Here is a 27,163-nt window from a genome sequence, read left to right as displayed (position 1 = left end):
ACTAACACCTCTTTGGGACCCGTGCAATTTTAAGTGGATATTCAGAGGTAATGTTATTTGAAAATGTGTAATTAAGGGCGTTAAAAAAACCCAACAACCATCATGGTGTTTGAGTTTTGAGTTTGACTACAGGCACGGAGAGACACATTAATGCATCTAATTAAGGCCTCATCAAAATCGCAGACAGAAGGCACTCTTTCATAAAAATCATAAATTGAGTTATCAATTATTCAGGGCAATGCCTTGACTTCATTTTCATCCCTTTTGCGTTTTAATTAGCGCCATCCACAGCTTTGGTATTGACATTAATTTGATGGCAATTTATTGATATTTCAGCATAACCTATTTAGCCGAGTGCAATTACCAACAAAGAGAAGCAGATAGATGTGATGATAGAGTCGCATCCCGTGCTTTGTAAATCAAGGTGAGGAGTTTCTACAGGCTACGCTAACTGAATCTAACTGCTCTCAGTGGTCATCAGCAAGAACAGATGTGAGTCTGCCCATTTCCAAATGGAAGGAAGTGATCGATAGAAATTGAGCAGAGATATATGTTTAATTGATCTTGACAAAGGGATATTTCTATAAGCAAGCCGACCTGGGTGCTGATAAGTGCTCCGTTCTGTTGCCTTCCTGAACTTGTTTTAAACTCGGGGAGGGTGTGATGGGGGGGGGGGTACAAAACAATGCATCTGAGCTGCCAGCGGTTTGGCACAGCCGCAATCTCTCATTTGGTTATTCACACTCTCTCAGCATGGTGTTATGAGCTCAGCAGTTGATCCCGCAAGAAAAGGCTGATTTATGTTAGCATGACCAGAGGGAGTTAATGTATTCTCTCATTAAAATCCACTTTACTTAGGCTGAAAGTCAATCAAAGGCTGGATGGAGAGTGAATCAAAATGAAGGGAAATGGTCGGGTGGGAGGACTAATATGTTACATTACATCTAACGGTGATCATAATGCAACAAAGATGTTAGGAATACACAAAAACGTGCTGGAGATGTTTATGGTGCCATAGAAGATGGAGATGCGGGAGGAAAGCTTTAGTATCTTTTGTCTGAGCGACAGCACTGGCAGGGGGACTTGCGCGTGCAGAGGGCTTGAACTACTTTGTATCTCCATATAGAATAATGTAAGTCAAGCCAGTTAAATGAAACAATCCAGATGTCGGAGGAATAAATACAATTATCAGAATAAAAATGTTGCTTGTCATAAGAGTTTTTTGACATTCTTTTTCTGCTATCCCATGACATTTTGGTATATTGACATACAGTATGTTAGTCAAATACAGATCTATACAGTATATACTGTGATTCTCATATTGTGTACGACGTGTTGTGGAAAGTGTCTTGCTGTATTCATGATGTTTGACATACAAGCAGTGTCTTTAAAGGACATATGGGACAAGCAAAATATATAGAAATATATGTAATTTTTTTAAAGATTATATTTTTCACTTGCTCTGTCCATCAAGGTCCACTAGCTGTATTTGAAGTCTCTTAAATTCAGATCAATATTATAAGCTGTATTACGTACTATTTCTTTTTTAAATGTGTGTTTGTTGCATATTTGTTATCTGCCTGAACTCCATATGTATGCCATCTTTTGTGCTTGTAAAGGTATATTGTATTTTTATCGGTTTGTAATGCTTATTATTTGAAAATGAGCGCTGTATGTGTCTCTATAAAACAGATTTTATAAGGCTTTTTATAATAAATGTTGTTCTGTACAATATATGCTTTAATATGCTTTTGTTCGCTTTGGGCTGCAATTAACTGTCAGCAAAATGTCCTATATTGTGACAAATGCATGTAACTAGTTCCTAAAGCTCATTTTGACAAATCCAAACACAGCAATCAAATCCCAACCAAATGATATGCTATTTTAATCGAATCTTTTTTTATTAATCAACAAAAAAACTTTACAATAAGGAAGCTAACTTTTTTTTGTATATTTGAAGTATAATGACTTTAAACGATTATCAAAAACAGTTGCTGATCCTTTTCATTCTAATCCAGAAATGTACAGAATGTTTTTTCTTTTCTTTTCTTTCTTTCAATTCGTACCATAAATCTTACAAAGAACTGTACATTAATAAATACATAAGTTAATAAATAAAAACAAACGTAAGTCAGTAAGTGAGTGAGTAAATAAAGAACTAATTACATTTTTGAATTTAAATAACTATTTAGTTACTGTAGATAACTACAACACACTACCAGCAGAAATCACATAACTAAGCTAAGGGCAAAACCATCAGCCCCTATGCAATGTATATCTTGAGTGGAAGGAAGAGGTGACCCCCCCACACAGCACAGGTAAGAATCAATATCAGCGAGTTATCATATGTTTCCTTTCTCCCGCGTTTAGGGCTTGAGCACTGGGGCTATATCAGAGAGGTATTGCATTGAATCCAGCGTTAGGGGGCAGGACCTGACCCCCACGTGAACTCGGCTGATGAGGTGAAACAGAAGGCAGCGAGAGGCTCCCGGCCCTGAGGGGGCTGCGGGGAGGAATGCTGCTGCTGACTCTTACAGACGAAGAAGCCAGAGAGACCGCAATCCTCTTCCATACCGTCCTTGATTAGGAAAAAGGATTCACTCAGTGCACCTTCACCCACCCGGCGCTCAATCTGCGCACAGGCCAAAGCTAAATTGATAAATTTTTCCTCATTAAAGTAGGAGGCCTTTGCTGCGCGTCCCTCCAGCGAGGCGGCCGTCAGGAGGGAGGAGAGAGACTCAGAGGCACTGAGGTTAAGGGCAGAATGACTTCCCTGCCCTCCTCTCCTCCCCATGATTTGATTAGGACTTCAGTCATCGATACATAAACCGTGTTTAGAACCTCCTAATGCACGTGTTTGAACCAAAGAAAACATGCAGCGCATTATATCAGGCTGCATGATGCCTGCATCGCCATCTAATAATGTTTCATGGGACTGGGAATTTATGCAGGAGTGATTAAGGATTTTTCTTTTTGCTTAGGGATGTAAATCAGGTTTAACAACAAATCCATGACTTGAGATAAAAGCTTTACGACTAAAACAAGAATAAAAACGTTAATACACGCACAAATGATCAGGTAAATATTTTATATTTCAGATTTGAATTCTGGAAATGCAGTTATACTGCAACTTTAATGCAGTGCAGAGATATCTGGTGTTTTCTCTCTTTTATTGTCTGACTAAGTGTGTTACACTTGATGCAATTTCAAAGAAAAAATAAATTCAGTTCTGTGCTTCTTCGTGGGATTAGATGTCAAGTCGTAGTACCCTCGGTGTGGCTCTATTCGTACATTCAAACATCACGTGCCGGCCACTGCGAAGACACTAAGGGGCTAAATTTACTATGTGACATCGCCTTCCCCCTGGGCAGCCATAAGCAGCATATACAGCGACCCTGAATTTCCCTTTTCTAGATTTACTACCACTATTCAAATGCTTAACTGCAGATACAATGATCCTCTAATCGCTGGGGATGGTTTTCAGTTGCTTCACTGACAGAGACAAAAAAAGACAAAAAACAGTAGTAAGAATATAAATACCAACAACGGAGGAGTTCGGGCCCACATATCTGTGATAAAAACGGGATATAACACAATCTACGACAGAGCCTGGAGGGAAAAACACTCAGAGAAAATCGACGCAGTCGCTCTCTGAATGTACAGTTATTGCAACTTTAAAACGCTTTTGTTATTTCCACTTAATACTTGGAATTTAATTTTAGCAATAATGGTAAATAACAATGTTGGTGTGGACCCTGTTATTGCACTGTGTTTTTTTTGCAATAACTCATGCCTATCATATTTTTATATAATTGGTCTTGTTTTATAGTCTCTGGCTTTTACATATTATGCCAATAAACATTTATATGATGCTATAATTCTTTGACTCCTTTTATAAATCACTGGCATGTCCAATAGTCAACAGGTGGTACAGAAATATTATTCTATCAACAAAATATCAACAAAATCAGAGTCTTGTTTAAATCTGAAGCAGGTGGTTTTGCCTAAAATAAGAATATTTATAAAATATTGTAGTATACCATTTGTTGTACCAATTGGAATTCATAAAGGACCACGAATACCAAAACAAAATCAACAGTTCCAATTAATAAGATTAAAAGATAAGATACGATTTGTTTATTTCGGCACGTTTTCCTTTTTAGAGTCATCGTTAAAGGTGGGGTAGGTAATTCACTTCAGAAACACTTTTTGTTATATTCCATGGAATGCTCTTAACATCCTGATAGCAATGAATACATTAAATGCTTTGACAATAAATACATACAAATATTTCATCTGTGGAAGCCGTAGCGCTGTAAAAAGCACGACCAATCATTTGAGTCGGCCCGGCTAAAGTAACTGGATGGCCTACCTGCCTGTCAGCCTTCCATCTGTGCACAAACTTATCTCGTGCCCTCATTGGTCATGTGCGCGTTCGTGTGTTGGAGGAGGGGCTCTGTGAAGAAGTCTGAAAGAACGGCAGATTTTTTTTGGCTGCGTACTTTCAAATTCTAGCGCACTCGAGCTGGTTTCTCCATTCTTACCTACCCTACCTTTAGGCTTACAGTTTTTGAAATGTAAATACTGTGTTTAATTCATGCTGTGATATACAGTATTGACAACATTTTAAGCAGGTCTTTGTTCAGTCTTTTATTAAAGAAAATGTGTAACTTAATTTGTATTTTTGTTACAAATTACAATGTGGTGCAATTATTTTTTGATGCTTGCCTATTTTTCTTCACATAATGTTTTGGACGATTTTGAAAAAAGCTGCAATAAAATAAATCTTACTTAGAATTTAGGATAAAAATGTTTGACATAGACAGTTTACACTTACAAAGAAAGAAAAAAATACAAATAAATACAAATTTAGAAAATTATATCTTCTTTCCAATATATATATTTTTATAGTTTACAAACTAACGATTTCTTTTTTTAAATCTCATCTTTTTTATTTGGTTAAACAATATTTAAATAAGGGGGGATAATAGCAGTTGTAGTGTTTAATTCAGAAAGAAATAGTAAATCAACCTTTTCGACAGTAACTGCAGCAGTAGTCATTTACAACTGATTTTACGACAAGATACAAATTCATGGAAACATTTAATGCAAAATAAAACAGCAGGGGTGATCATTATTTAATTGATGTTAGTTTAAAATATATAGTTTTTATGTTTGCATGCAATTCTATCCCTTAACGTATTAAATCACCTACATGCAAAATGGCCTTTTAAAACTAATATAACCATTTAGATTATGCCTGGACTTTTCTTACTTTTTAGTCAGTGCTGTTAAGAATGAACATTTTGAAGCTAATTATCCAATTGTATAATTGATTTGTTTAAATATAACTAATTACAGTTTCTGAATTGCCAAAGAGGAAGAAGTTCTTTTTGATAAAATGTTTTCCAAACCGACTGGCTTCTGATCATTTTTATATAAGTTATCCAACAGCATAGGCCACTTTAAATCAATACTAAAAATGTCCAACATAAGGAAACAAACACAGCTGACTTCTTCCAGCCGAGCGGAGATCCCGGTGTAAAGAGGGATGCATCCTCAACACCCTCGAATAACTCCACAAGGGCATGTTAAAGTGCTACATTACTGCAACAATTAAACAGAGGGACCCCAGAGGCATCGGGAGCCGCCGTGTCACTGTCTGTGTACAGGCCAACACATCTCTCCTGTCTCCATTTATTTCCCTAAGAAATCAGCGGGGCCACCTGGGCTTGGCATTGAAACTTCATTCATCTCCAGAAATGGATTCCAGTGGAGGGCAAAATCAAATTCTCATTTGCAAGGCAAGGGGAGAAAGAGAGGGAGTGAATGCAGGAGGTACCTGGGAACGCTAACCTCTGGGTGAACCCGCCGCATCTGATAGTTTTGCTATTTGTCTGTGACATTGACAGCTCTGGGGGAGATTAGGAGCCACCCTACCCCAGCTTCCCACTTTGCATTCTGCCTATGTGCCTCTTTACAGATGGACTGCTGCACATTTACCTTCGCCTGTTTTCCCTGGGTTTCAACACGACGCTATACCAGAGGCAACGGAGGGATGTAATTATATGCTATGCAACGATAAAACACAGCAAATGAGGAGAGAGCTGCGTGAGAAGGCTCGCAGATCGGGAGGATGCAAAAAACTACACTGTGTGGCTTTTGGTGGGGGGAGAAGCCGGAGATGAGAATGATGAATGCCCTTCGGTTAAATACGTCCAAATCCCCCCTTCAAGCCGCTCTCTTCTTGCCAGGCAGTGAGTGAGTGTGTGAGAGAGAGTGTACAAGATTAATAGTGTAAACAGCGAGGGAGAGAGAGAGGGAGAGAAAGGCAGCCGGGAAAGAGAGAGAAAGAAAAGACTATCAGCATCTGCAGCAGCACAGTAGCCCTGGGGGAATAGTGTGAACTTTTGAACCCGGGTGGCAAGCAGTCACAGCGATGCACAGAGCAGCCTGCTCCTGCCTCGTAGTGTGTGTGTGTGTGTGTGTGTGTGTGTGTGTGTGTGTGTGTGTGTGTGTGTGTGTGTGTGTGTGTGTGTGTGTGTGTGTGTGTGTGTGTGTGTGTGTGTGTGTGTGTGTGTGTGTGTGTGTGTGTGTGTGTGTGTGTGTGTGTGTGTGTGTGTGTGTGTGTGTGTGTGTGTGTGTGTGTGTGTGTGTGTGTGTGTGTGTGTGTGTGTGTGTGTGTGTGTGTGTGTGTGTGTGTGTGTGTGTGTGTGTGTGTGTGTGTGTGTGTGTGTGTGAAGCACACAGCCTGTGACTGAGGAAGGAAAGGACAGGAGAGGGAAGGAGAATGAGGAAGACTTGAAGTCATTAACATATTTTCTTCCTTGCAAATGAGCTACCGCTATCCAAATGTCACAAAATCGTTACACCGATGAATGCCGAGGAGAATGAATCTCCAGGCGGATATTCTGATGGGTAGATACAGTAGATGGTTATCAGAGAAAGTCCAAAGGAACTTCATGACTGATGGGCGCCCTGTGACAGACAGGCCGATCATTCACACAACTCTGGACTGAGTGCAGACAGGTCACAGGTTGGTCAAGCGAGAGGCCAACGGTCAAGAGTTCAGTATGTGGGCAGACAGCATGACCACAGGCCAACAAACCTGCAAGGAGGTCATCTCTGCAGACCCAACATACTGTCAAGGTGCTGCATACAGATGAAACTGAAAATGTATTGCAGTGTTTCAAATGTGTTGTCCTTTCTTACTCAGGGTGAGCATCCAGAAACTTGCACTTTCTTTGTGAGTTAATTTGCCTTCAAGCACAGACAAGGGGCCAGTTGGCGCTTTAAACATTGCTGATTAACCCTCTAATGGAGCATCAATCTGTCGGCTGGCAAACATGTTTTACTATTTTGCAAGCCAAAAATACCCTGGGTATGCACTTTCAAAAGCACTACACTTTTTTTCAAGCTTCAGCTAAATTAAAAAAGAAATGCGATTGAATATTCTATTTACCGGCACTGTGTGATAATGTTGCTACTGTGCATTGGCTCGTCATATTCAAATGAGAAATATGCAACAGCGAGACATAAATTCAAATTGGTTATCCCACTCCATTCTATTGCAAGTAATTGGTTTAGGAAATTGGGTCTGCAAAGTAATCATTGACAGGAGTCACATTGCTGCATTCTTTAAAAAGGCCACAACCCCACAAAACACACCTGCCTTTAGTGTGACTGATTAACGGCCGGAAACTAATCAGCAACTGATTTTGATAATTAATTTATCATTCGGTCGAAACAAAAATGCCAAACATTCCCTCATTGCCACTTCTCAAATGTATGTAAGAATATGCGGCTCTTTCTTTGTCTGATGTGACGGTAAATTGCAAATGTTTGAATAAAAGACAAGGGAAGAAATCTCCTTGGCCTTCAGGAAATTGTGACATTTTAGAGACAGATGATAAACTGATTAATTGAAGTCCATAACATACGCCTGCCCATACCATAACCCCACCACCACCATGGGCCACTTGATTCACAACATTACCCTAACCCTACCCCTCACACCAGATACTGACTGGTTTTCGGACCCCCCCAGACCCCCCCAATAAAGCAAAAATGCACATTTCAGAGTGGCCTTTTATTGTGGCCAGCCTAAGGCACACCTGTGCAATAATCATGCTGTCTAATCAGCATCTTGATATGCCACACCTGTGAGGTGGGATGGATTATCTCGGCAAAGGAGAAGTGCTCACTATCACAGATTTTTTCAGATTTGTGAACAATATTTGAGAGAAATGGTTATTTTGTGTATATAGAAAATGTTTTAGATCTTGGAGTTCATCTCATGAAAAATGGGAGCAAAAACAAAAGTGTTGCGTTTCTATTTTTGTTCAGTGTAGAATCAATACAATCACAAAGACGAAAGGGGATGTGTATCAAAAGCATCATCTTTTTGCACACAACTTGAAACAAGTCTCTTCCTGCGGGACTCTGTCATCGCTGCAGCTTCCTAGCAAATATCCCCAGCGCCCAGTGGTGCGCCCCCAATCAAAGACAAACAAACAGGCCATTTCGACTTCGTAAACTTGACCTGTAAACAGCATGACGGGGCTAAAAGCCCCACATCCCAGGCTGTCTCCTGGGGTGTGTGTTATTGTGGAAGAGATAATATAAGCCAAAGGGAGAAATTGTGTGCATATATTTGTTTAGGATGCAACATGTATTGGAATGGCAGATAGTATGTGATGAAAAAATGTGGGCTCCGAATAGCACGGAGGAAGAGGGAGGGAGAGAGAGGTGTAGAGTTGGAAAGGGGGCAGACGAGGCTGGGGCGAGGCTGGGGCGAGGCTGCAGGCGCGGTCAGGTCACCGGTGCGGTCGGCGGGTGAATCTCAGTTCACATTACCATGCAGACACCCAGGCTAACAATGGAGACTCCATCTGTTCCTGTCAGCCATTACAAATCTGGTGTCACCCAGTCCGCTGAAGACAACAGGCCACCGCATCTAATCAAACGGCACAGGCTCCTCCTGCGTGTAAAAGCAGCCATCGACTTCATACTCACTCACTCTCTGGTTAGGGAACAGAGCAGCAAAGGCAGGCAGTCGATTACCACGGATAATACATTCTCCCAGTCACAAAGTCTCTAGTGTGTACAGTAGCCTCAAATAAAATGATACAATTAAAGTCAAGATGGAAAAAACTACATTTTCTACCTTCTCTTTAAAGCCAAGAACCATTTTCTAAATTACAAATTCATGTTTGCAACAAAAGGTGCTGATTTTTGCATTAAAGGCTATAGAAGAAAATTCAAATCCACCCCATGGATGATTGTCCCCTCAAAAAATGCCCCTGATTTCATTAGGTGGTCATGCCATTCTTTTCCACAAACACTCCCTCTTCCATTGAAACAGACCGCCCAGCAGAGAAGTGTGAGCTGTTTCTTTCAACTGGCAGTGAACAGAGAATGAACTATGAACTCCACATGCCCTTTGAGTGAGGACACAGGCCATTCACTACGCTAACATGGCTGCAGCAATGAAAAAAGACACACAAGCTGTGGGGTGTAAATTTGTTTTACACAATCAAATGTTATGATTATTGTTCCAACAATACAATGTCTGTTTTTTTAAAAAGGTAGGTGTTAAGTGTCGAGGGACATTCGATTTTCACAGCAAAATGCAAATAAAAAAACAGATTCTGTTACTGCTGCATAATTGGCTATTTCTCACATTTAACACCAACAACAGTGTGATACAATGTTCGAGCGTCAACAACTAACGCACTCACAGTAACAGACGGCGTAGTTTGTAGTTGGGCGTGTTATCGTTATAGCCTTAAGGAGACATTTTTTTAAGCATTTTATTGTTTGATTTTGTTTGTATCCCCTTGAAAATCTTGGCATGTTTTTTTCTGAAATAAACAATTTAAAAAAATGAATTATCATTGTCTTGCGGTCTATCTTCCCACCATCTGCCGTGATTTGTTAACTCTATTTTTCCAGTTTGAAAAGAAAGGCGGCAGAGGACGGAAGGGTTCATTAAGTCGTTTTTGAATACATCCAGCTGGCATTAACTATCGGTATCACAAAACGACTGCAAACAATGTTCTTTTTTCCTTATTTCCACATGATTCCAGCTTTACCTCAGGAAAGAAGTGGAAACAGAGAGCTCAGAGCATAGATGGGCACCTGAGGCAGCAGAGTCAATAATGCCCACCTGCGGCATGTCACGTCAAGGGCTATTAGCTGGCACATAGAGTCAGAAATACAAAAAGTCTAGAGGGAAAGATTGATAAAGGGAGAGAGGGATGGAACACACATGGCCCCTCAGGTACAGTGTTGTATTTCAAACCCGGTTGTGAAAGAATAGAGGGGCTCGGGGTCAATCAATCACTGCATTAGCCTGCAGCTACAAAGCCTCCTCTCTGTGTGGGCCGCCTCCCATGCCTCCCACAGTCTACACAGACAGCTAAGGGGGACAGATCACGCGCTGAGGATCCACCACTGGAGGGAGCTCTAGGTCCCCAATCAAGCCTGCGAGATTTCACCAGCCCCCTTTTTGCTCCAGCCTCAGAACAGTCTACCTGCACACGGCCAGGAGGAGGAGTCACTGGATCCAGGCAGCGAGGTAGGAGGCCAGCGAAGGGAGGGGGAGTTCACAGATGTGGTCTGTTTTTTCAAATTAAGAGGGTGAGCAACAATATACAACAGAAGGGTTCAACTGTGCATCCTGTGGAGAGGTGTAGGGGAGCCAGTAAGGATGGCGAGGTCTGCTTGTTAAAACTGCACTTTGTTTCGTTTTCTCAGAGGGGTACTGCATTGTCTCCTGTGACTCCTCCTTTTTACCTTTTCCTTTGTTAGTTGGTTTCTTCGCACACTGTAGTCTTTCAGAACGTTCATACAGATCCTTTAGAAATATACGCTGCATCATTATGATCAAAATATCACTACATTATCCTAGGTTAAATTAATGGTATGATATTTGTAATTCCGGCTAATGTCTGCCACTCCAATTAAAAACAATTTTCTTTTTTACTTCATGAATTGCTGTGCTTTGCGGTAAAGTCGAATCAGGCCTCCTTTGAGATCAGATCCCTGCATTGTGCAAATAGACGAAGAACTCACACAATCATTTACACACACACACACACACACACACACACACACACACACACACACACACACACACACACACACACACACACACACACACACACACACACACACACACACACACACACACACACTTTACAGGGAACCAGAATCAGGACTTTTGTTAACTCACACTCAGGGTTTCCATCATCCTGGTAGTCAGAGGCGTCGTCTGATGGGGCAGAGCGACCCAGACTGGAACTGCGGTTGTCATCAGAACCATCTTCGTCTCTAAAGTCAGCTGTGTGTGTGTGTGTGTGTGTGTGTGTGTGTGTGTGTGTGTGTGTGTGTGTGTGTGTGTGTGTGTGTGTGTGTGTGTGTGTGTGTGTGTGTGTGTGTGTGTGTGCGTGCGTGCGTGCGTGCGTGCGTGCGTGTAAAAAGGTGTGAAATAGAAAGATGTAAAGCATATTGAGTAAGAGGGTTAGGGAGGGGTACTTAAAGAATGTAACTTTCAGTAAAACATGATAATGCTGCATTAATGTGCAGTCGGAATTTTCGGGAAAGTTAACTAATGGAAGGGAAAATAAATAAAAAAAGATTAAAACAATTTAAAATATAAATTAGTGAATGCTCCCTAAAGTCGGAACAATAACTTCTGCAGGATTATTATTATTATTAAACGTTTTTCATACATGACATGCCAAGTTGTCTGCGTAGCGTGATTTGGTTTAGTTTAAAAAATATATGTATTAGAATTAAAACTGATAAAACATCAGGTAAAAACATAGAATAAATAAAACACAATATAAATCAACGTGTTGTTTCAACACTCTGAACACTAGAATATGACACTAACTCTAATGATATTCTATCGTAAAAGCACATCAACATACACACACAGCTGAAACAACTACAATTATTGTAGATACATATGTGATACTTTCATGATGGAGATTGAGTGTAATTGTACTTACATGATGGGAAGGGGAATTCTTGAGGGTTTCTGTAAATGATCAAATCAGCATATTAATATGTTTTGCACTAACTTGCAAAGCTTTCTGTGCTTTCATCTTTCAGACAACTCAGCTCAAGGTTGGCTTTAAATATAGTTTCCTGTAGAGGAGACCACAGAACCACAAATGTTCTGTACCAGCGTCTCTGCAGTGCAGGCAACACCAGTGGAGCCGTTTCCGGCGTAAACTATCGCACACATTCACTTTTTCAAGGGGTTCGAGGACTGTTCATCATGCTTGGAAATAATATCATATTAGGATTAAATTATCCACATCTAAATAGATTATTCGATGAGAACTTTTAAAACTGTTCATAACAATAAATAAGCAGAACCAAGAAGTCTTGAAGGTGACACCATTAGACTAAATTAGTTTTTCAAATGTAATTTTGCAAACTGTGTTTAAAGCAATTACAGCAACAATTAAGGTTCTTGTGTGGTATTAACAGCAAAAGTTAGATAATGGTGGCATGAAATTACTTTGTTACACTTCACTATTAAAGCTAGCTGAACACTGATTTAATGCTGCTTCTAGAGGTAAAATCCTACCCTCGATGGACGACCGCGAAGTTATTCAGTAAGACTTTCCGTGTCTCCTGGGCACTTACACTCAGGTCCTCGTCTTGAAGGATCTCTGCTACAAACAGCTCACAGTCTGAAGAGAACAGAAAACACTGTAAACATGGCATTCGTGAAGGCGCAATGCTGAAAGATTACACTGAATAATACACTGAATAATACTTGATTCGATCAAGGTTATAAAGTTTAAGAACGATAGAAACCTTATTATTTGCTCAAATAATGTATTATAATAAAATCCTTTTGTCAATCTTTCCTCGTTATGTTTCAGGGTCACTTAACATTATGACCCCAGTATAAAACTCAAAATGTATAAGTCTGAAAAGATAATCACTTTCTCGATTTACTTTATACTCATTCAGCAAATGGACAGAACAATATAATGAATTTCAACACTTAGGTCAAAAAATACATGTTTGTTTTTTGGCATTGGGCTATAGTTTATCCAATATTGGTTGGTAGTTTGAAATAAATCCAAATTGGCATTAATGAGAAAACAACTTGTGTGTGGTCAGGAGAGGACTTCACCAGGAGGAGAACTTGCAGTGGCTACAGAAGATGGGCCTTTAGTCAGCGGCTGTAGCAACTCAAATTCAGTCAACACATACCCCAGTCCAGGAGTCCCCTCAGCCTGATGCTGTTGGGCCTGACCTGTTTACCAGGCAGGGCAGTTCCCAGGAGAAAACCCCTGGCGCTGGGGTTTGTACTGGTCGAATTCAAGTTGCTACAACAGCTAAATGAAGGTGTGTCTAGCAGAACTGATGCTTACTCTTCTGCCAGTAGAGTTTAGTGTGAGGGAGGAAGAAAAAAAGATACAACTAGTTTTTAGAGTTTCTACAGACATGCATTTCATCCAATAAACAAACAAAAATACATTGACTTCCTTGACTTAACATCAGCACTGTAATCTCTTCACATTCTGCTGCATGTGAAGACATGTTTGAATTAATGCATACAACACATTGTACCTTTTAATCCACATCAACAATTGGGTTGCGGTCTAATTGTCAGTTTAGCTTAGGAACCTTCCTAATGGAGTGAAATGACCCAGAAGTCCCTCAGTGGCAGCCATGATAAGAGCTGTTCTAATTCTCTAGATGATAGGAAAGGAGATTAGAAACTTCCTTTATAACCTCCTTTAGCTTAGGAACCACTGGACCTTCCTTTACGAAGGAAATGAGAAAATGCTGCCCCACAATGCCTTGCGGCTGCAACATTTACCGTGACACAACATTCGGCCGTTCACGGAAACAACCGATTATGACCGAGAAATGCGTATCATGAAAGTTACGGTGCTTATTAAGCAATTTAAAACTTATGTGGTAACTTGCCAAAGTGCTTTGTTTTGAATGTTCAACACTATAATAATCAAAAGGACAAATATGAACGTTTGTATATATTTTAAGATCTTTTCATACAATCATACGTATTGGGATTCATGTGGATTAATATGTTCGGACCGGAGGGTGAGGGTGACAAACATAAGTTTCACTTCACTTTTGTATTTCAATTTGAACCTTGGTCATGAAGAATATATATGTTTCTCTGTTGTCCACGTTCATAAAGCATAAAACAACACCATCAGAGCACGGTGCAGAGTCTCTAGATGAGTTTACAGTGGTCCGCCATTCTTATTGTACTCCATGTAGTCCGCTGTATACAAAAAAGTACTTTCCCCACAGCAGACGCACATTTATGACATCCGCTGGCACCACATAAATACGTTGGATAGTGTAAGTGCAGTCGGATTCTCAAAGCACCGCAGTCTCTTCTCCTAAGTCCTTTTGAATTCTCCTATCCACTATCCCTTAACCCTGTGACGTTTCACACAGAGGTCAAGGAATAGACGATAGTGGGTGGTTATACACTCTACCCGCATTTGCGCCTGTGGGTAATGTCCACAGTATTGACATTTACAATGTAAATTATGTAATTGTAAAGCGCTTTGAGCACCTGTAAAAGCGCTCTAATTAAAAAATGTCATCCATTATTATTATTAATTATTATTATTATAATAATAATAATAATAATAATAATAGGAAAAGAGGATAGGAGCTGATTTGTGGACTATTCGACTGCAACCCAAGTCTCATCTTACAAAGATTACAGCTTCATGTTTTTAAGTCTACTGCCTTTACTGTCAGGAAACTCACAATGGCAGTCTCACTGATGCAAATAAATAAAGAGAGTAGTAATTTTACCCAGAAAAACATGACGTTTGTACATCAGGTCAGCCTACATTACTTATCTGATACAATATCTTTGTGTTCTCTCATGTAACACAAACAGACTGACATAATGCAAATTATGGTCTTCCAAAGGGCCTGTTTGCCTGCCTGGCAGTATATGCAAATGTAGTAAAATACTGTACGGTTTAAAGTCCGTATGTTCTAGTTTTTTTCTTGTCACTTTTAAGATTTTATATAAGCAACAAAACATAGACTGAATAGAAAGTATTTTTTTAGTTTGACTTCGCTTAAATGTCTGCGTTTTCAAATTATTTAAATGTGATAATCTAAAGTGAAAGTATTCCCGAGTTCGCTAATTATTTTCAAAAGATAAAACGGCACTGTTAAAAAAGCATTATTAACGGTAAGAAGGAGAAAAAAAAAAGACATTACCATCCAAAAGCCTCCTAATGTCATTTGGGATTGTCCCCATCCTTGGCTTTCACCTGTCCAACTTCAGGCACTTTGGTATGTTGACTTTTCAGACCTTTTCCACCCCTTCACACTTTAGGTTTTCCTCCACAAAGCAGCCTCTGTCATACTGTTACAGCTTGATGACAGACAAGAACCTGGCACAGCCTAGCATCAAACCACCTGTGTCCTCTTGTACTGAAACCTAACTTCCGTGCATGCATCTAGATTAGCACAAAATGGGGAGGAGCAGGTGCACTCTGGTTTTTCAGTTGAGGCTTATGACAAGGTTTGACTCACACTGAGAAACCACTTTCGTCTTACCCACAAATGACTGTCGAAAAGAAAGCCTGAGTAGAGGCGGATTTCTTGTACATTGGATATATTTAGCAGCATCAAAGCATAACATTATTTTGATTCAGATGAGAGCAAACATCTTCAGAGGTCAAAAGAACAACACAATAACGATTATTAAAACAGTAGGCAATTAATTTCCAGTCAATAAGCTTTTTAAAAAATGTGTAGACTAATCAACTTATCATCATCATTATCATTGCAGCTCTAGTCCTGTTACAAATAGAAGTGTTGGACATAATGCAAAATGTCCATCCTACCTTCAACCAAATGAACATCCTCACATGTCTAGAATGGCAAGAATCTGGAAGTATCCATAAGCAAGAGAATCCCTGCCTGCCAGCACCAGATATGCGGCTCTGTTGCTGATCTTTGGTAGCTTGACTTCCCCTTCAAAAGGATGACACCAAACAGACAATTTCACCACGGGGATCAATATAGAGCAGCACTTTATTGAAAACAAAACTACAACACATAAGACGGCCCTTATGTGATTCTGCATTTAACAATATAGTATTTCAAACTTAAAAACTGTTGAATTATAAATATATTATACTACTCCAGCACAACAGACACTGGTGTATTGAACAAATCATTTAGCAAGACTTTTACATCAAGCAATAGAGTCAACTGTTCTTTCTGCCTTGAATATTGACATATCAAAGGCCACTGATACATTTATGTTTTGGTGAGGTCCTCCTGTGTGTTTTTTTAGCCCTAAAAACTATAGGCCAGTATTTGTTGTATATGCATATGTAAGCCTCCAGGATTACAGTGGAGGGACTCAAACAATGGTAGCAGGTTCATACCGGTGTTGTGTCAAATGATGCACCCCCGTCGTGAAATGCACCCCTTGACACGGGAACGCACATTTGAACGTATAGTCCGCTATTCTATGTTGTCTTTTTGATGGTTGGGTCGTCGAATCCTGGATTTTGCATTCATTCACTTTTCAGTTCATTTTTTATTTAATATATGTTTTTATTTAATTGTGCCGTCATGTCTGTATACTTGTGCTTGTACTTGTGCTTTACAATGTATTGTTTATTTTTACATCAAGTGCTTGAGGGTGGGCTTAATAGAAACATTTTTATTTTGGGGGGTGCTTTTGATGAACAGCCTGGTTGCCACGATTTGCACCCCTTGCTATCTCTGACAATAAATGTGCCACATACACAAAACTTGCTCCATTTATTGGTACTAGTCCTACAACTATACCGTCCAAAGTGCTTGAGGGTGGGATTAATAGAAGCATCTTTTTTGGGGTGGTGCTTTTTACAAGCCAGGGGGTGCATTTCATGACTGGGGTGCATAATTTGACACAACACCAGCATAGACTGTTAATATAAAGGTTGAATGTCCTAGATTTGTTCCTGGGCATAGTTATGTTTCGGATTCATCTTTTAATAGCATTTCCATTAATTAAACATACAAATATAAATCCTGTTTATTTATCCTATATCAAAGAGGCAAAAGTAATAATCTACAGGCACAACCAATTCCCCTCATATTGGTTAGCTATTAGTATTAGTGTAAATACTATATCAAATCCAAAAAGTATCAATTAATTAATGTGGTCATGACTTTAATGTTGCAGATGGTAATTGTGTAGCTCACTTAAATAGCACAATGCTAAAATACATTGTATTAGTTCATTGTAATCGTTAAGGGAGTACAAAGTAAAATATTGGCTTCCAAAATTAAGTGGAGTACAAGTAGCTTACAATTTAGCATAACAAGGAAATAACGTTACTCTGCTAACAATAGCGGCCATAGCGGCCAATAGTGGCCATATTAGCCACTTACCGTTAGCTTACATTAGCATCAGAGCCGAGCTGTCACACTGCCACTCACCTGCTAATTAGCTACGGCCGCTTTCCTCAAAGTGTCAGTTCGCGACATCTTTTCTTATTTCAGGTAAATAACGTTACATTATTGTAACTTTGCTTTGTATGTTTTGTGTAAGAAAGTGTTCACCCGAACATGTCTACCAATGTTTTAACGTTGAGCTAACTTGAAGCTAACGTGTGTTTACTTGCCCCAACTTGGAGCTTTGCCTGGGCTGTAGCAGCCGACTTTCCCCTTTAGCAGCATTATTCCAGAGTAAACTCATATAGTTAACACATAACGTGGTGTGGTTTGACTTGAATGAAAGTGCCATGGTTGACTTTGATAGTCAATATATTATATATTATAGTGGTTTCACTAGCATGTCACATTACACTAGCAAGCATTCAATACACAGTCTATGGTATTTTCACTAGTTTCACTTACACGTAGGAGTAGGCCTACCATGTTTTTCCTTTGACCACGAAGGTGAGTTTTAAATATGTTTCCAAAGCTGTTTTTATTTTAATATGGCTAATTTGTTTGTAGGCTGACCTACGCTGCTTTCTAACTACTAAGTACTTACTATCTTAGCAGGTGTGTTTGTTCATTCAAATGGTGGTGCATGCAAGTGACCTTTCGCTGTCAAAGATAGAGAGAGAGCAAGCGCATTTCGTGGCATGTGCTTCCTGTGTCAGCTGCAGATGCCACCAATGTTGTACAATTGTTTATAAGACATGTTTTAACTTTCACTGTTTAAATTATACAAATCACTACTTTAATTGTTCTTTGATTCAAGCTGGCAAACTAATGAGGGTATTTCTGACAACATGTGAATGCAGCATCACATAAATTACTCCCTCACTATATCTGACAGGGCATGAATGAATGGTTTATATTACCACTAGAGAGTGAACAGCAATGGAACAGACTGGACAGGGCTTCAGAGGAGGGATTGTGGATAGTTGTAATACTAAAAGAAATAGTGGTGAGTCTGACCATCGCCTTATTGATCGTGTATTACTGAAACACAACAAGGAAAGCCATCAAGGAGCTGAAGCTCAATCAGACACTGCTCACATCGACAGAATGCACCGGATATCAGTCAAGGCTATGTTGAACTAATGTGTATTGAAGCTCACAAGATAATTATTTAATATCCCAAGCAACATATGGATACACAACATGCATTGCTATTTCACAGACTAACAAGTAAAATAAATGCAAACTTTCCCAGCACATCTAAATAATTATAGTCTGTGTTTATGGATCATTTACATTTTGGTTGTGTTTTTTTAAAACATTATTTTTACAGTAATTGACTAGAAATGTTGAAAGTCATATTTTTGGCTGAAGGTAATTTTTTCTTATCATACTATTTTGATTATTTGGCCCATGTACTAAGAGTAAACTGTGTGATAAGAAAATCCACATTCCTCATGAACTACCTACTTAGAAGCAGAACCTCATATACAGTTGAATATTAAAGAAATACAACATTGTTAAGGAAAAAATCATATTGAAAGAAGATTAATTGACACAATGGTTCCTAATTTTAGAAAAATCATGACTTTGACTAATGTTAAAAGTGTGATGTTTATGTGATATTGAATGTCAGTTACATTTGTATTGTTGGATGCGCCCAAAAATCTGATTTGTACCTGTTGGAACAAATGTGTGGCATTTTTTACTTCATAATAATCATACTAAATATAGTCTTTGGCCACTAAAATGCTGGAATGTTTTTTAAATGCTTCTGCACTAAAATAAAGGTATATTTTCACATGTAGAAAACTGCAGTAGTGGCAGAATTTTCTTTTTGATTGCATTTGACAATGTTTTAGTATTTTATGTTGATAAGCTTGATATTTCATGATGGTCTCCTTGCCTGTCACTTCTCTACAGGACGCCACGGGGTCAGAGCAAGTTGAATCCCATGTCAGAATTGTCCCCACGCTGACCTGCGCCTGACTGGCCTCCCAGCAAAAAGCCCCTGTGAAGGTAAGAGGAACTGGGGTCCCCTCCCCTGGAAAAGAGGTTCCCTCCCCTTGACAGCTCCACAGAGCCCCAGCCACCTGCCTGCTGGGTCAGCCCCATATGAAAAGGGAAGCTCTTTGTAATCCGACGGGGATTACACCACCCAACAATGCCCCGCTGAAAGAGCGACAAAAGCCCTGTATCAAACGCAGCTGAGGGGGAGCAAGGCTATGATCTCCCGCTACTACCAACACTGACTCCTCCGCCACCTCTCATCTCCCCAAGAGGCTCTTCCCCCCTTTAGCATTTGGCTGCCTCTGTCCTCCTTCTGCCCTCTCATCTTTAGGATCTGGCCTTTTATCAGTGCATTCCTTTTCATTTGCATTGCAGTGTGGGGAGGGACAGCGGGTCTCTCTGATCTGATAGAGCCAGGAGAGAGAGTCAGGAGGATCCTCAGGGTGTGTGTGTGTGTGTGTGTGTGTGTGTGTGTGTGTGTGTGTGTGTGTGTGTGTGTGTGTGTGTGTGTGTGTGTGTGTGTGTGTGTGTGTGTGTGTGTGTGTGTGTGTGTGTGTGTGTGTGTGTGTGTGTGTGTGTGTGTGTGTGTGTGTGTGTGTGTGTGTGTGTGTGTGTGTGTGTGTGTGTGTGTGTGTGTGTGTGTGTGTGTGTGTGTGTGTGTGTGTGTGTGTGTGTGTGTGTGTGTGTGTGTGTGTGTGTGTGTGTGTGTGTGTGTGTGTGTGTGTGTGTGTGTGTGTGTGTGTGTGTGTGTGTGTGTGTCATTCTCAAGATAGTCTTTCTCAGTCCAGGGGGACACATAGTAAAGCACCCATGCCTGTCTTTCAGGCTCTGTTTGTCTTTATCTGTATTTCAGAAAAAGGAAGTGCTGTTTGAGGCTTGAATTAAGGAATTTGTTCCCACAATTATGTAAATTGGTCAAATACATTTTGAGGAAGACTCAAGTAGAGTGAATTGGTTATATTCATTGTACCTAAGGGGGAATTTGTCGGGGGCACCATGCTACAGTCATTTGTTTCACATAAAGAAATACGTGAAATCTTAAAACACGAGAGGCCTTTGACCAGACCATACATTTGATGGTTGACACTGGCACCTGTAGAATCAAAGTGCTACGTGCTTAAATGCTTGTGAATTCAGAGCAAGAGATATCATAAAAGTTCAGCAGCGTTTGAGAGACTCACACAAACGATAGTTTGAAGTGGTTGGAGTGGCACTTTGGCACACATCATCTTGTTCCCTCCTTACACAGGTTTAGAATCCAAAGAAGAGTGGATGTTGAAAGTCTGCAATGATTTGTGTTGCTTGACTTAGTTACAACCATTAGTTTTACCTCAGCATAAATCATTCTGTAAGAATACATGTCTCTTTTCTCCAACAGCTAATATCTCACATCTCAATTGTTGCCCTAATTTAAACAGCCTATTCAAACCCTTGATAGTAATAGAAGGTGGCCTGGTTCTTAAGGGTCTGTTGTAAATGTTTGTCTTGCTCGAGGAGATAAAAAGAGGTAGTTTACTTTTCGGATTTCCTCAGAATCATTGTATTCCCAACCCACCCATTGCTCAAACATATGTCAGTGTAGGGGGGCTTTTGGTGGCAGCGAAGTAGAAAAGTGATGATAGATTGAGGACACAAAAGACAGAAGAGCAAATGTGTGGCGCTAAATCTACAACCTTCAGTCAGCCTTCATATTGACTGACTCGGAGGGGTTACCTCAACTCAAATCAATGTTAGCCCTGAGAGCATTGAATAGAAAATCATTCAAATTGTATTAGGTTAGGATATATGAGCCATTTCCAAATATTAATTCAACATTATTTGAGATGTCTGTTAAGGGGAGCAGTTACAGCTCGCAGTGCGTCAACTCGACTGAGTGATTACAAACCTCTATTACATGTGATATATGAATGTATGAGAGGGACCTATTTTTCATTACCATGACATCGTCCCTAGAGGCAGTTGTTAAAGAAGAATCTATGAATTACCCCCCTGGAACAACTGGCCCTTGTCGTGAGTCGAGGAGAGAGGAAAGGGAAGGGGAAAAGGGAAGCACACTATTGATGGCGCTGGGATTGAGAGACTGGAAGGACGCCAGGAGATGCTTGTGATCCTGCACACCGCCGCCGCTCCCTCTGTCCAGTTAATTGGAATACAAAGCAGAGCAGGGTCGATGAGAGAGTGGTGAGGACGAGGAGGGGAGAGAAGGGAGGGACGGGAGCTGCTGTCTGTCTCCAGCAACGCTCAACCTTCACTGCTCGCTGGGAATTGACTGGGGAACCAGCAAGCGAGACCGACACACTGTCACTGGTAAAATGAACTGTCACCTTGCATTTCTCAGCCTCCTGGCAGCATCGAATTGGCTGCTTTGAACCATGTGACGTGACACTGATTGAGTTCTGGTTTCCCCCCCTCCTGGGCTCTAAGAGGAAGAAGCCAGTTTAATTTCAAGTGTACAGCCTCGCCATGCAAAGAATCCATGCACTCCCCGGTTTGGTTCTAAACACCAAAACCTTTCATGGGCCGCTCCATTCTTCCTCACCACCCCTCATTATTTCATTGTGCTGCTTCGTTACGCTGCCTCTCAGCTAGTCTTGTTTTTCTTACGGCATATAGTCATGGCGGTCTGACAGGCACACAGAGGAGGAAAACTATTAGGGGTAGCCATTTGGATCCTGGAGGCAATCCCAGGGAGTATTAAGACGTTAACCCTGGCCAAGTCACTTGTCTCTCTCAGTTACTATGCTGATGGAGTGGGGAAAGGATGCAGTCGCAGGGGGGACCCAGGAGGCCGGGGCTTCAGGACGGCTGGCGCTTCCAGATCCAATAGAGCCTGACTCAGATGGGGGATGGTTGTCAAGAATCTCCCAGGCTGGGCTAAAAAGAGCCTCAGTGCCATAACAAAGGAAGAAGAGAGTGTGCCATTCATAACCGGGCAGTATTTCTCCACATCAGAAGAACTGTGGAAATTAAATGATATTGGTCGAAAGCGACAGTAAAAATCACATATGTGGCTGTTCATGGTTTCTTTAGTTTCTTCTAATTCACAACACTGTCCAATTCTGATAAAAGTGCTAAAACATATATTCTCGTTAATAATAAACGCATAGGGAATCTGAATGCATTTTGTGCATGTTTAAAATGTTCAACCTACATTTTTTTTTTTTTTTTATGACTTTTTTTAAATCAGTTTTTACTTCTTACTAATGCTCCTACAATAAGTCGATCAGAAGTTAATCAGAACATTCATTTGCGGCTATTCTGATGAATGATTCATCAGAATAGCCGCAAATGAATGTGCGGCTATTCTGATGAATCATTTATGCAAATTCAAGCACAACTGACAAAATGTAACGATTCCAGCTTCTAAAATAGGAAAGTTTGCTGCTGTTAATTGTCTTACATTATAGTAAATTGAATACATTTGGATTTTTGATCAAAAATGAATTGTGATTGGCTATTTTCTCTTTTTTCTGGTGATTTACAGTCCAAACAAATAAGAAAATAATAAATCAGCAAATTATTGATATCATAGACAATTGTTAGTTAGTTAGTTAGTTAGTTGCCTTCCAGCATGATAGAAATATGACTTTCTGTTTTATTCCTAAAAAAGGTTTTAGAAATAAATCAGAGTTTGGTCGATATTGCTCTGTATCTTCCACTTCAATTGATGCTTATCTCTGCGTCTTGTCAGCACATTAGAGTATGTAGTAGATAATGTAGTTTGATAACATAAATGACTCTTCTGCTGTATCTCTTAGATCACCAACCCCCCGGTATCCCATGAATACTGTTTCTAGTTTCCCTTTGAAGCCCTGGGACCCTGCAGAGTGACATGCGACAGAGGAACTGGTCGAAAACCAAGGAAGTGAGCATGGCAATAGACTTGTAAAAGAGCCAGCAACAACTGCCAGCAGCATGGGGTACAAACAGCACTGGGTTGACCTCAAACAAAGTGCAGAGGGAGGCGGGCCGGCTAAACATGTGTAAGATATTTGAGGAGAACACGCCGGATGCTGTCTATTAATAGACCTTGTGTTTGTGCACTCTGCAGTTAGTTTTTCTATTATTTTTCTGACCATAAATGATCTTGTCATGTCCCTCAGTGTTCACTAACCACTCTCTCCTCCTTGCCCTACATTCCCCTGCAGAAGGCGAAAAGAGCTTTCCTGATCCGAAGGTGAAAAACATCCTCCTCCTCCTCCTCCTCCCCCGGACTGGAACATCTGTCTCCATGGTGTTGGCTCTGACACCTCCAGATGGAGGACCCGCTGGGAGCGCTGAGGTATTACCTGCAGAGATGGCAGGGATCACACCTCTGGAATGAAGTCCCACACTTGTTTTCAGCACCGTCCCCCTCTTCTTGTTGTTGAATATGTCGCTATTCCCCATATCGATTGTCACCTTGGCCTTGCGACTCTTCTGGAAGCTTTTGGCTGTTAAAGAAATGCGTGACAACAAAACCTCTCAGCCCCTTTTCTAATTTACAGTAATGGGCCGTATGGTATTTCAACTGTAGCATCTATTAGTGGAACTGCATTCATTTTTAATATAGTTACTCGAGAACTGCATGCGGATATATTTCAAATGATTGCTGTTTTGTGTTTCCTACAAACACGGGGTTTTTTTCAGAGGCCCTGAACATATAGCAGTTTGAATAACTCAGAACTTTGACTAAATGGGGTTTAATCTCTGTAGTGTCAATATCTAACGCAATACCTGCAGAACATCTTAAGTATGAGAGGCCCTCGAGTTGACTTCTCCGAGCCACTCTGGTGTCTTGACAGATTGTCTCTGCATTCATTTGTGCCTGAACTCTGCGTGAACCTCAGCTTTAGGAAAAAGGGCACCAACAGGCCGGTGCTGCCGGAGCAGAAACTCTGTGTGCGCAAACCTAACACCCAGTGCAAATATTGGAACTGCTTCCCCTTCACCATCAACTGAAACTAGGTGGTCAGCCTCAGCAAACGTTTATCTTGAGCTGAAGTCACAATGAGCACTTAAATGTCAAACAGTCAACTTTTTCCTCTGATTTAAATGAAAATCTGGGTTGTTTGATTTTAAAAAGTGTTAAAAATAAAAGTGGATGTCATTGCGACTTGTGCTAACTATCTTCAACAGAATTTGGGTAACAAATCAAGGGTGAGACCTGGCTCCCTGGAGTTTGTTGTCATGTTTAGAGCCCCTGGAGGTATTTGGAGGTGAAAAGGTCACTGGGAACCACCCCATGTGCTGTGAAAGATTCCTCTTGTCACATTATGCAAGGGGGCTTTGGTGAGACGATTAATGGAAGTGAATATAGAAGAGAATTCGCAAGAACATTCATATTTAGAACAATTTATTATATACATGTATTTTTTTTTTTTAAAACAAGGCAAATATTTAAAAGGGAGCACATAATGTATACAAATTAAAAGTTTGAATCCAATAACCAGCATTTCTTTTTACATAAAAAGCTAATTAAACACTTTTTTTTCATTTCATAAACTGTATTAAGCTAAAACAGTTGTTGGAAAAATACCCTGTAAATAAATAGTGCAAACAATGACACTGAGTAGTTCAGTGCTTCAACACAAAACAGCATGGGCTTATGATAAGAAGGCTACAAGTACAAAAGCGGATGAAAAAACATTTTTAAATGTTTCTCAGAATCCAATTCAGCATTAATCATTGCACTAGACACATACCCTGTGAACCTCACAAAGTCCACATGCCCTTTTCACAGTTTTTCTGGAATGGTGCGACTGAGGCAGAGAAGTGGAAAACTCCTCAGGCCTTTACAGTCATATAGTTTTTTTTAAAGTCACATCATGGTTTACTGTCTTTCCCTTTCCCCTTTGGAGAGGTTTCACTGCCCGAAAGTGTCTCTACAGGTGCTGCTCTGCTGACCAAAACGCAGCCCAGCTTCTCGCGTTTTTTCTGCTTCATCCTGCGGTTCTGAAACCAGATTTTCACCTGCGTCTCGTTGAGCTCCAGACTGGCGGCGACCTCCACCCTCCGTGGCCGAGTCAGGTATTTGTTGAAGTGGAACTCTTTCTCCAGCTCGGTCAGCTGCTTGGTGGTGAAGTTGGTGCGGATCACGTTGAGCTGGCCAGGAACCCCGAACTCTGACATGACAGCTGTGGAGAGAGATGGATGGATGAATGGATGATGGAGTGGGAAAACATGGAAATCATGACGCTGAGGCAGATGTGAATGATACATGAGGATGAATAGAAAGATGAACGAAACATTAGTTGCCAAATACCTTTTAAATAACTATTTAGGTATTTATCAGTTAAATTGCGTTTTTTAAGCACTGTGAGTAGCCTACATTTTAGCTGAAAACCCATTGGGTCTCTAACTTCTAGCTCTAATCTTTCAAGTTGAACATACCTGTTTTAGGTGGATTCCTCTTCACTTTCATCCAGTCGAATGTTTTAGAAGCCTCCTCTACATGCTCCAAATCCTTCTCCCTGCTTTGGCTCGGTAACCTTGTGTAAACACTCTCTGGATACTCTGGCTGCCTCTGATCCCCGTTTCCAAAATGTAGATACTGGCCGCCTGTTACAACCCCAGGCCCACAACTGTCCCCGGTGTAAGGAGCCATGTTTGTTCCGAGGGGGGAAACCTGCGAGTGGATGAAGCTCCGGTCCTGCTCGGGCGCCAGGCCGTACTGGTGATGTCCGTACTCCAGAGGTGACCCATACATAGTGTTCCCCGACGGGGTTGCAAACTGCAGATCCAGGTTGACGTGTGCTGCCTGGTGGTGCAGAGGGAGGCTCGGGGGCTGGTGTGGCGCAGAAGGAGCAGGAACTAACCGGCCGTCCGGTGCGTAACTATCACTTGTTGCACACGAGTTGGACGACATGTATCCATGGTTTAAATTGTGGTATCCGGCCTTGGCACTGAAAATATTCGCCCCCCTGTTACACACGGGGTAGTCTAAGTAGGAGTTCATCCTGGACTCTGCTTTGGCCTTTTGTTTGTTCACAACCGATCAAGACTGAGCAGTCATTAATCGCTGCTCCCTTTGCCCTAACCTTCTAGGTAGTATGTCAAAGCTGTAAAAGTGCCTTCCACCCTCATATCACCTTCCTGACACACCATGTGACCCGCGAAACGCCAATGGCGAAGGACCTACAGCACTCTGTCAAGTCTGCAGGCTCGTCCATCAAACGGCTTGCATTTACATGACAAATGCTTCAATCAAACTCGCTCATCCATCTGATAAGAACACAAACATCAGGACACATTTTCAGACTAAGTGTTACAGAAGCTCCAAATGACAGTTATTATAATATGGATAAGTCTTCTAATGGCCTCCAAAGATAACAAAATAGAGCATTATGCATTATAATTAACTTGAAAATGCAAAAAATGTAAATAGACTGTTGATTTAACCAAAACTAAATGCCACTAAAGCCGTACACAAGTAATAATACGACATTTAAATTCTAAGTGTGAATTTTTCAAATAGATATCTTTAACATATTCATGTTATGGCTAATATGATGTTTCAACACATTTTGGATTATGTTGGGTACAAATTAAGCTTATTTTCTTTTAATTTTGGAAAGGACATTTCGACCTTAAAAACTCGCTGGGATTTTTTTTCTAAACATACATGGTCAAAAGGCGTTTTGGCACCATACATTTCTCCGGCCTCTCGTCAACAGGAATCCTGCAGACAGGCTCTGACTCAAAGGCAGTGCAGTGAATTCAGTGATCCATCATGCGC

General features: G+C 40.7%; 2 protein-coding genes and 1 long non-coding RNA gene across 3 annotated transcripts in view; 1 reads left to right on the top strand and 2 right to left on the bottom strand.

The window, feature by feature from the left end:
- skap1 (src kinase associated phosphoprotein 1) overlaps window positions 1-15,469 on the bottom strand; it is a 36,465-nt gene extending 20,996 nt beyond the window's left edge. Inside the window, exons 1-4 of the mRNA XM_034107112.2 lie at window positions 15,256-15,469; window positions 12,605-12,710; window positions 12,018-12,046; window positions 11,237-11,344 (exon numbers count right to left, since the gene is read on the bottom strand). Coding sequence (XP_033963003.1) covers window positions 11,237-11,344; window positions 12,018-12,046; window positions 12,605-12,710; window positions 15,256-15,295 — 283 coding nt within the window. The 5' untranslated portion in view covers window positions 15,296-15,469. The remainder of the gene's footprint in view (window positions 1-11,236; window positions 11,345-12,017; window positions 12,047-12,604; window positions 12,711-15,255) is intronic.
- A 1,997-nt stretch (window positions 15,470-17,466) lies between these two features.
- On the top strand, window positions 17,467-24,566 carry LOC117465217 (uncharacterized). The gene is made up of 4 exons (XR_004554153.1): window positions 17,467-17,544; window positions 19,360-19,455; window positions 23,205-23,429; window positions 23,595-24,566. It is a non-coding gene; the product is annotated as an uncharacterized lncRNA (long non-coding RNA).
- A 237-nt stretch (window positions 24,567-24,803) lies between these two features.
- Window positions 24,804-26,576, bottom strand: hoxb1b (homeobox B1b). The gene is made up of 2 exons (XM_034107798.1): window positions 25,819-26,576; window positions 24,804-25,562 (listed from the first exon to the last, which is right to left on the bottom strand). Exons 1-2 carry the CDS (start codon window positions 26,381-26,383, stop codon window positions 25,252-25,254), a joined length of 876 nt encoding a protein of 291 aa, XP_033963689.1. The 5' UTR covers window positions 26,384-26,576; the 3' UTR covers window positions 24,804-25,251.
- Between the last annotated feature and the right edge of the window lie 587 nt (window positions 26,577-27,163).

The sequence above is a fragment of the Pseudochaenichthys georgianus genome, chromosome 19 (assembly GCF_902827115.2).
Source record: "Pseudochaenichthys georgianus chromosome 19, fPseGeo1.2, whole genome shotgun sequence".
Taxonomy (NCBI): Eukaryota; Metazoa; Chordata; class Actinopteri; order Perciformes; family Channichthyidae; genus Pseudochaenichthys; species Pseudochaenichthys georgianus.
This window is presented reverse-complemented; position numbering and strand designations above follow the sequence as displayed.

What these genes read in the sequence shown, in the direction of transcription:
- hoxb1b (XM_034107798.1), bottom strand. Translation starts at nt 26,383, where the DNA reads ATGAACTCCTACTTAGACTACCCCGTGTGTAACAGGGGGGCGAATATT. An exon ending in GAGGAATCCACCTAAAACAG is followed by an intron (nt 25,563 to 25,818) that starts GTATGTTCAACT and finishes CTCTCTCCACAG; the next exon opens with CTGTCATGTCAGAGTTCGGG.